At 36.8% G+C, this 11,345-nt stretch overlaps 1 protein-coding gene across 1 annotated transcript in view; it reads right to left on the bottom strand.

The window, feature by feature from the left end:
• Nucleotides 1–2,133: 2,133 nt before the first annotated feature.
• Nucleotides 2,134–11,345, bottom strand: part of LOC140147870 (VWFA and cache domain-containing protein 1-like) — a 37,255-nt gene continuing 28,043 nt past the window's right edge. Inside the window, 6 exon segments of the mRNA XM_072169648.1 lie at nt 2,134–8,738; nt 9,158–9,280; nt 9,283–9,361; nt 9,364–9,413; nt 9,734–9,876; nt 10,650–10,766. Of these exon segments, the coding sequence (XP_072025749.1) occupies nt 8,302–8,738; nt 9,158–9,280; nt 9,283–9,361; nt 9,364–9,413; nt 9,734–9,876; nt 10,650–10,766 (949 nt within the window). The 3' untranslated portion in view covers nt 2,134–8,301.

Raw genomic sequence — 11,345 nt, 5'->3', positions numbered from 1 at the left:
TTCCATTGTTTAGTGCAAGTATGCCAACTATTTTTTCCCTGGATTGTAGTTTTGTTACAGGACTGGTTCCCTCCCTGTCAAGATGATGGTTGAGGATCAAACTCCCCTGCCTCTCTCACTGAACTAGTTTCATTTCATTCATAAGGCATAGCATCATTCCAGTTGAAAGCCATACAATATGTATGTAAGACATAATGTTAATCTCCCAAACAGGGGGTGTAGATTTCAAATGGAGTCACCCATTCAGGTAACCCCATTTAAATTTTACACTCCCTGTGTAGGAGATTAAGGTCATGTTTTCCACTGGAATAGCCCAATAATCTTTTGGTTTGTTCCCTTAGCTTGAATACCAACAACCTACTAAGCTCAACATTCATAGTAAACAGATAACGATGAATTGTATCTCTTAATTTGGGTCATCAGCAGGTCAAAGTTTACAACCTCTTTTCAGAATAGTAGCCAACTATAAACATACTTTGGCAAACTGTCATAATTAAAATAACTTAATACACACAAATATATATTACAAGTTAAAAACGCTATAATATTACAAATGATCGGCTACTTTTCTGAAAATCTGGGATGTTGTTGACAAGGCAATAGAAACAAATTAGTTTGATCTTTTGATTGATCATCGATGCTTGGGTGATCCTTATTATTTATGAATTATTGAAATTAACTAATCTTAGTATGTATTGATATAGACCAATATAAACTTAGCATAAATTCTCATTAATTAGTTAGTTCATGAATAACAAGCATCGAAGCAGCATCAACGGTCGATCCAAATATTGAACAAATTTGGTTCTAGTGCTTAAGTCTATCAAGGCTCTAGACCTTGCATCATGTGTATGTTTGATACAGTGACAATTACAGTATGACCTGGAGTTACAATCAAATGGAGGCTATTTATCAACTTGATTATAATGTTTGAAGCTGATTAATCACAATTCAGGAAGTCGTTTATAATAGAAACGATTCTTGTATAGATCCAATAAAATAGTTATCACCACTCAAAATTATTTTAATTCCTATTAGAAATCTTGACCTCTCTGCTCTCCTGTTTGTAAATGTTGACTTTGGTCAATCCTTATTTTCTCCATCTCCCCCTGGCTCAAGTACAAAATTCCATCTCCCCCTGGCTCAAGTACAAAATTCCATCTCCCCCTGGCTCAAGTACAAAATTCCATCTCCCCCTGGCTCAAGTACAAAATTTCATCACCCCCTGGCTCAAGTACAAAATTCCATCTCCCCTGGCTCAAGTACAAAATTTCATCACCCCCTGGCTCAAGTACAAAATTTCATCACCCCTTAGCTCAAGTACAAAATTCAAAAAGTTACAAAAATAAAATGCTATTTATTTCCCGTTTTGTACTTCTAAATGGCTTTTATTTTTAACTACCAAACAGCCAAACTCAGAGGTTCCAATCTGGGTGACAACCCACCCTGGACTTGGCCCATTTAATATGCTTGCACTTGCAAAATGCTCCCCTTCCCCGTAAAATGCTTGCCCCCCTTCACCACTTCCACAATCATGGTGCCATCACTAATCATAAGCAATTGAAATTTGTCAGTGATAATCAAACCTATCTTATTGGACCTATACAAAAGCTTCTGATGAGCTCACTAATCATGATGCAATTAAAATTTAAAATAATATAATTATTATGATTGGCAAATTTTTTATTGAAGAATCCACAGAGTTGTTTGATGACAGCAATACAGATGCCATCTCCTTGTTACAGTACTAGATAAACTAGGCATGTTAGTACTTCAGTGTTGGCATTGTTACACACCTGTTGATATCTTTGGTTTGTTTGCATGATTAGTATCGATTACATTTCATTATTTCATCTTCAGAGATTACTCCATTTTAGCCTTTTCGAGATGTGGCGGTCACAATAGGATGGCGCCGCATGAAGGGGGTAAAGACTTTTGAATTTGCCGGGTTGTACCCAGCCCAGACAAACAAGTACCTAGACCTATGACTTTGGTTTGCGTAGTGAAGTCAACACTGCTTAGCAACAATTTTGACAAGGACGCAAACAAGCAGACATGTTCGCGTCTACAGAACATGTTGCATTTGACGAGGCGATAACGGCGCAGCAATCACGCAAAACGATCGCGTTTTCGTTCCAGACATGAACGCATATTTCTCCGCGTCCGACCACCCGACCAAAATCACCTTGGCTACGTGGCTTCACCTACTGCCATGGTTAGGGATGGGCAGTAATAGGTCTAGGTGGTATGTCTATGGTACCCAGATTTAAGACTGCCCTCCTTTTGTGTACGCCATACTTCGATAAGGCTAATTGAATGAGAATACATGCTCATTTAACTTTCTTTGATATGTTAAAATACAATGCCTGAATATTTCTGCTGATCATTTTATGTCTTGATCCTTCAGTTTATCCAGTTTATAAAATTCCATTCAATTTTGATCCAATTTCTACCAATATATATCATTTATCATGTGTTAACTAGTCGCCTTGAAAAGTCCGAATTAAATGTGATTAACAGCCAAAATCGAACTTCTTCACCTACACAACATTACTATAGTACTATTTATTACTGTAATACGGCAAATTGCTTGGAAGCTGAAATTATTTGAACAAAATCGTACTTATTAAGCACTACACTTCTGATATTCAGTACTTTCTTTGCATATTTATATAAATATAAACCTACATTAAACAGAAACCAAGTACTATGCGGAAGCCATCTTTCCATATTCAGAACATTGCTTTGAAATAAGTTAGTTTTCTTTCAAAAATATACTATTGAGATAATCGGTGAACATCATCCCTATCAATTGGTCACCTGTTCCCAAAACTTTTTGACATGTGATCCAACTTTTGCACCAATAATATAACACTATATTACCAGTAAGGGAACAAACCAAAAGATCAGTGAAGCCCTATATAAACCTAACTTTTCATTTTCATTTTATAACCCACCAAAGAAGGGTCCACAGATTTAATAAAGAGAATCAGGACTCCCAATACCGCCACTTGCAATAGTGCGGTCAGTTATTGGGGAAAAAGAATAAACACTGTGTGATGAACGCACCACATTCCTGTCACTCCACCATGACAACACACTAACAGGTAGTGTATTGGATGCAGGCGATGCATGCAAGTACATGCATGTTTAAACTTGCACACTGTGTTCATTCATTTGATATTCTGGCTGCAGGCCTACTCACAGGGCTTTGTTGATCTTCTGGTCTGTTTCCTTACTTTTAACACTGGATATGATTTTTACCGTATTCCTTTGAAGTAGAAGTTACTGATAAAGTGGGCTTAATTCACATCCATTAATCTGAGGTTTGTAATAAACTGAAGGCATCCTCTTTACAAAATTGGTGAATGCAGCTCCAAAAACCTAAAAAGTGAGTATCTTGATTAAAGATGTACAAGTTTCTTTGTTTTACAAGTTGAAACACTCAACTCATATTACGAATACCCATAATGAAACCTACCCAATATTAGGAATGCCCATCGTGAAACCTACCCGATAATTTGGTAAACACATCAATATTTGTACATGAACAAACATGTTTAGTACAATACAACATAAGAGTACAATCAAATATAAAATTCCATTAATGTTGCATAAATAGTGGTATTCATAATGTCCTACATCAATCCAAGTAGTTCTATTGCCCCAACAATTCTATAGTATAAAATTGGTCTGAAACACAAGAGTACAGATTCATACTCTACAAACATAATTATATACATTTCAATTATCATTATTCCCACATACAAAATGATTGATGGGTAAAATGAAACGGGTGTACAGAAGTGCCATTCCTATAGTGATTTCATTAAATGTTCATAACACCTGCCACAATTCTTTCATATTTTGCTATGTAAAGTCAATGTTTTAATTCTTCCATGGTCCAGGTATGCGCTGGTGATCATCGAACGCGTATAAGCGGCGAGATCTCCTCCCCTTCTACGCGCTGACGACCAATGGGTCAATGGTCTTGTTGTCAAGACCGTTGATCAGCAAATCAGCGTCACTGTTTATCACTTCTTTGTTTACGCTCGTGAAAGCTTGGTGCACAGCCCAGACCACGGAATAAATAAAAACCAACATCACTAGGCCAAGTACCCTTGAAACGTGTGTGCAGTAGAATCACAGCATAACACCGTTCACTTGTGAGTAGGCATGTTCATCAGCACTTTTTCTTTATCGCGATATCGCCAGCAACATTTATTGCTGTAAACAATAATGGAGATAGTGGGCAACTTCAAAAAAGTTCTTGTATGAGCTGTTCTTTATGTTAAGTTTTGCCAAAAATATATGTACTGGTATCAATTTTAAAAGCATCATTCATTTACACATGCACATAATCAGCGGTTTAAAAGCTGCTGATCTGCAATGTTAAAGACCGGCAAATTTGGCTGACCATTCACTTTTAATGTGGCAAATTTCATACTTTTGAGGACACATTTTTATCAAAATATCGCTGACTGTCATAACATTATCATGATCACAATAATAAAAACTTATTGCGATAAATGATATTAACATGCCTACTTGTGAGTAAAGATGGCACAACAAAATGCTCTCTCAAATACAGAGATGCATTTTGAAATCACTACCAATTACACGGTGTATACCTGATGGCAACTTATAAATATCATAAAAAGAAATCAACCTTGTGCTTTGCACATTTTTACAAATCCTCTCCCAACTCCTTCGGGCCTACAAACTTCATTCACATTGTACCACACTAGCTATGTATCCTCTCCTTTTAACAAAGAAACTGCCGCACAGGTTACAAGGTTCAAAAGTCATTGATTAGAGATGATGCAAGCAGGATCAGGCCTTCCTTGTTAACCAGCAAATATATACATTGTACGCTATTGTACATAGAGCATTATGGGTTGCTGAAACACATATATTCTAATATCCAAACTGCAGCAGTGAATCAAAATGTAACTCAGTTGACAATATTGAAATTCTCGAAACGAAAAACGAAACCAGAATTCTCGCCTCCAACATTAAATACCTAGAAAATATTGTATAAATTCTATACATATAATTTACAAGTTCCTAGTAAAAAAAAATGGCTACTGTTATCGAGTATTATTTACTGCAATAATAATAATAAAACAAGATTATCAATGACAACAAATAAAAGTACAATTGATTGAATGAGTTGCTTCAATGAGAACACCTGATGTAAACTAATTTGGCAAAACACCCTCACCTGGTTGAAGTTCCTTGTTCATTATTATTGGTCATATTGTTATTTTCACTTGCAGTGGCAGCACCGGGGGTGGGGGGGGGGGGGGGCAAAATTGAAAACTTGCCTCAAATGTGGCATTTTTGGCATAAAATATGGACATTTACATTTGTCCAGTTTTTTCTTTTGATTGGGGACAGGCACATATCAAGATGGTGGGGTGGTGTGGGGGGGGAGGGTGCTGTCACTGAGGTGATAGTATGAAGCCACTAACCCAATTGCATTTGTCACATTTGTTATTTCCTAACAAGGTACAGTTATAAATTGAGAAAATAAAATACCACATGCACCTTCTGTAATAGTTTTTCTGCATAAAAATTGATATTTTGCTGTTAAAAAATTAAGTGCTATGTACCCAAATATTTGTGACTTGTGCTGCACAGATCACTTTTGACAAGATACCTTCCCACTTCAAAAATATAGCAAAATGGGTGAAATGGCTCCATTTTTCCCGTAACCAATACCGACACAAGAAAACACTAGCACCAAATCCTAACCAGATGAGACAGTAATATACCCACAATTGGAAAAAAATATCAAAATTCAACTTCATGTTATTCCTATGAAATAGTCATGTGCTACACTAAGCACCAAGTTACACAAAGAATAAATAAGGTGGTAGAACGTATTTGAATTCGGCTAAAAATTTCACTCAATTAAAAAAATATGACATTGATTAAAGCTGATTGAGGTTTTGCGGTGAATAAGGTGGTACATTTTTGATACATGCATGTACACATTGGCAGTTGGCAAATTTATGTGAATACACAATTTTGTTACAAATACATGCCAGCTGGGCTTCACCAACTACATATATCCCTCATTCTCAAGAGATTGTTACCATCTACTATGCTAGGCTATTCCAGTTGAAATCCTTACACCCCCTGTGGAATATATGATTTTAATCTTCCACCCAGGGAGTGTAAATTCCAAATAGAATCACCTATTCAGTGTCGTCTGCTCCAAAATGGGCTATTCCAGTTGAAATCCATACACCCCCCTATGGAAAACATGACTTTAATCTTCCACACAGGGAGCGTGAATTTCAAATGGGGTTACCTAAATGGGTGACTCCATTTGAAATTCACACCCCTCTGTGTGGGAGATTAAGGTCATGGCTTACATAGTGGGTGTATGTATTTGAACTGGAACGGCTCATTATGAAACAGTATTGATATACTGATTACTATCTGGTAACAACTGTTACAATGATAAGGCTGATATCATGATTACAACCACTAAGTTAACAACACAGAATACATAATATTGCAGACTGATATACGTCACTAAGCAAAGTATATAGTTATGGGATATAATACATCTTTTAAAATAAAGATCATTTCTCCTCAGCAATTATTTCTTACCTCCCCACTCCCTTTTACATAATACACACACAAGAAGACATTTTGATCACAATAATTAGTTTGAACTACTGTCCAATTTCTCATAATCTCATTATCTTACTTGAATCGATTCAATAAATAATGTTTGTACTCCCAAACACTCATCTTTGCAGCATACTCACATTGACATAGCCTCATGGATAAATTAAAAAGGCTATTCCAGTTGAAATCCATACACCTCTTATGGAAGACATGACTTCTATCTCCCACAGTGGGAATTTCAAATGGGGTTATACCAGAATGGGGGCTCCATTTGAAATCTACACTAAGGTCATGTCTTCTATAAGGGGTATGTGGATTTCAATTGGAATAGCCTAATGATATCAATTAAAACGATTTTGTGTAATGTATACTCCACTGAGAAGTTAATGACTGTGCATGAGATAAGGAATTTCAATTTTCCAACTGAAACTTACAATGTCCAAAGGCAAAATATTGCGATTACAACACACAAAAGGAACTGATGCAGTCATGAACTTCATTATAACTATCACTATTCAATTGCCTATTATTACATGTGGAATATATTTTATATATTGCTATCACTAAGTAGTTGATTCTCTAATGTTCCATTATAAAATGTCAATGCCCCTGACCTTAAAGGGGGAATCCGGCAATCATAACATTATGCCTTATACGTTAGAAAAATAATTATCAAGCACGAATCACATTGTTTTATTTAAAACAAACTCATATTGACCATAAAAACAAATAAAACAGTCGGCTCTCAACACGCGATATTCAAAATTCCCGCGCCAAAATTGTCTTAGTGCAATGACGTAATGGTTATTTGTGTTCAGTTGTCGTCAGCCTTCGTTGTATTACTGGGACGTCATTGCACTCGGCGCCCGGCATTTTGAATATCGCGTGTTGAGAAACGGATGTTTTTATTCGTTTTTATGGTTACTATGAGTTTGTTTTAAATAAAACCATGTGATTTGTGCTTGATAATTATTTTTCTAACATATAAGGAATAATGTTGTGATTGCCGGAGACTTCCTTTAAGCAGTCAGTGTACAGCATTGAAATGTTGGTGCCAAATTCATCTTTATGATGACCAGAAATTTATTGTCTCTTGACAGATTCTGTCATTGGGCTATTCTAGTTGAAATCCATACACCCTTATGAAAGACCTGACCTTAATCTCCCACACAGGGGGAAGTGAATTTCAAATGGAGCCACTGATGCTTAAATATCCCATTTGAAATCTACACTCCCTGTGTGGAAAATTAAGGTCAAGTCTTCCATAGGGGGTATATGTATTTCAACTGCAATAGCCACAGTGTGGAGTATACATACACCATAACCCATCCAGAGTAATGTCAGTATTTCAAGAATACATCAACGATTATACACATCACATCATGATTTATAATAATAATAAATTTTGTCATAATTGCACAATTTGTATTTCTGTTGTAAAATATGAAATACAAATTCACTTGCTTGTACATAACTCATTTCATCATCTCATTTTCATAAAAACTCGGGACTGGTCCACACATATCCACGTAAATACCCTGATAAACGAGTACAAAAATTAAGGATTTTTCATAACAATACTGATAGTTAGTATCTCTACGACACTGGTAAATATATATATACAATGTCCAATATTATCAGTGTTCACATGTGCTCTCAGCAAAAAGTATCCACCATATGAATTTGTGCCTTGACGTGCGTTCTTCTGGGAAGAACTGTCTGTGGAGGCGGGTCGATTTTGGGTACCACCGTTTGTGGCGTTGATTGTTTTAATGGGGGCGGTGCTTCGTCAAATGACTCAATGTCATCATATGACATCGTTGGATCCAGTAATGTAGCCGTTTGCGGTATCGGCGACTCCGGTAAGTCCATTGACCGTCTTTCAAAATGCCGCCTTTCCGGCTCCACAACGATGGGCTCCGGCTCCACATAATGGTATTCGCTATCTTCATGTGGTGTCATGGTGCTGTAACCATGGTCACTCTCGCTAGGAGTACCGCCGCCTCTGCGCCACACACGGATACCATAACGTATGCGCTGATGATATGGGCTTGGGTTTTGTATAGCAGCTAGCATAATATTAGCTTGACCATCTGGGTAAGGGAAAAAAAAATGAGAAATACAGGTAGATATAAATTATGATTGTTATGGTAGCCACTGTTAAAAAAAATTGTCCATACCTAACATTACATCACCAACTTTGACCACCATCCGTGGCCACTTCCTGCTTATCCCCTAACTTGTGCTATCCTTGAAAATCAACCATGTGACTTCCAACCAGTCAGCAGCTACATCCTCTGTGTGTGTTTGTGTTTCATTGTCTGCATTTTAAAGAACTGGCATATTTTTGTTTTAAAAAAGCCTGACATACATGACTTGTATCCTTGTGTTGTGTGCACAGGAATTATTTAATGTGATTTCGTCAAGTTTATCCCACAAGCTCCCTCTGCTACATGGTCAAAAATTACTTTCTAGATTCTATATATTGATTTTGTTTTTAAACTTCACTTACAAGGTGGGTGCGGTGGTGGGTTAGTTCCTGACTCATCATTGTCCTCATCTCCATCATCTCCTTGCGACATCCTTACAGACGTGTCCGATATATTCTGAGCCATCTCCTGACGCCTCGCTGCATGTTGTGCACATGTTGGCGGTAGAAATAAGTCACTAAAGCAAATGCCATGATGACACCCAGGAGAGCACCGGCTACAGGACCTCCACGTGAGCTCCGCTAGCTGACCTCAAGGATGTCACTTCCTCGCTAAGGTCTGGGTGGTAAAACAGAACAAGTTTATATCAACCCCTATTAATTTAGTTCATTATTATGACATTTGGGTATTAATAAAGGTAACAAATGATTAGAAGCTGTAAAGACTGAATGGACTAGTGGCAGTATCTGGTATCGTAAATATGTACTGTAATCATGATGTTAACTATTTCCTTGATTTCTAAAGTTTTAATCATTTTTGCAGGGTGCGCATTCTCAGAAATGAAGTGCCACCCTATGACCCCACCAACCACCTGTTACCCATCCTACACACAAAAAAATGGTTACAAATTCCTGGATGAACATCACTTTGCTACTTACAATATTCGTCTCCATATGGAGTCTTGGCCCCTACAACGCCATTGAAGCACTGCCGCTGCTCAGCACAGTATGGAGACGTTAGTTTGTTCCGTCCTGAGTGCTCATATAAACACCACTCACAGTCCAATACACCGTAACACTCACTGAAAAAGAATACACAACATGAAAGCATTACTCATCTGAGTATTCTAGCTCTTCCAGTTGAATCCATGATACACCCCTATGGATGACATAAGCTTAATGTTCCACACAGGGAGTGTGAACTTCAAATGGGGTTACCAGAATGGGTGATTCAATTTGAAATCTACACACCCTGTGTGGGACATTAAGATCATGTCTTCCATAGAGGTCTATGGATTTCAAATAGAATAGACCATTGTCCCATTAAAATGTGTAATATTTATGATAGAGATATGCATGGGGCTTAATGGAATCCGATGACATCCCGAAGAACTTGTAGGAATACAAACATTTTTAACAACATTTTTGTTGCTACCTTTATGGTAACAAGTTTGTATGTTAAGAAATTATTCATTTTTCGAGGACTATCAAATTATTTGAAATACAAAAAATTAAAAAAAAACTAGATATCGTGTGAGCGAACGTAATACAGTCAAGCCTATACACATGCGTACAAGGGCACTTTATTAGCACACTTGCAGTGTAATCACGTAATAACCAACGTTCGAATACCTGGTGTAGCAGAGCAAAATACTCCCCATTTTGGACAACCTGCTACATAAATTTCAGCTTATAGCATTTCTTTACAATGTAAACATATGCTAATATCATAAGAACATAACCAAAATAACTTTTTTTTGCTAAAAATTGCTTTGAAAATTTTTCTAAGTAAATAGAACCCTGGTCACTGACATCACTACCAAAGTCAACATTGTTTATTCTGTCAAATACTCACTCATAGGATTTCCTGTGTTGGCATCTGGACTCATGACATTGTGGTAGTTCTGTCACCAATATATCATTCACTTTGGGAAGGTGCACTGGTTCTTCTACTCGGGCACAGCTGGGATTTCTGCAAGTCAAACAATATCATGTATAATATTGAATATCTTAAAGACTTAAAGAAAGTACTGTTCATGTACAAATTTGTCAAATAATTTGACCCCAGTGTCTTTATTTGATAAACAAATATATGAAATGAAATTGAACAAGAAACACTTATTTGGGAATAGAGCTATTGTCGACAAGGCTACTGTCAACAATATTACCGACAAAGAAATTTCCAGATTGTCGACAAGCATGGACCAATTGTCAACAAAACGCAAGTCATTAAATTATTAGCAATAAGCCTAAGATAAACTTATTATTGCCATTATTTACCATGAAAGAACTGCATCAAGCTTTCTACTTTTTATTTGTAAGTGGTCCAGATCATCTTTCTATAAAATCCCAATATTCTGATGCTGTGTATATGTGGCATATGATAATATTTTGATGTAAATAAACGACACATAATGCATAATGTCGTCTCTGAACTTAATATTTTGACTTTATTGGTGTATTGCTTTGTCGACATCGAATCTGGAGATTTGATGATTGTCGACAATGAAAATTCTACTCGACAACAGCCATACTTGGGAGTCAATATTCA

Source organism: Amphiura filiformis, chromosome 3, assembly GCF_039555335.1.
Source record: "Amphiura filiformis chromosome 3, Afil_fr2py, whole genome shotgun sequence".
In the NCBI taxonomy this organism is placed as follows: Eukaryota; Metazoa; Echinodermata; class Ophiuroidea; order Amphilepidida; family Amphiuridae; genus Amphiura; species Amphiura filiformis.
Note: the sequence above shows the minus strand (reverse complement) of the source record. Positions and strands in the feature narration are given on the sequence as shown.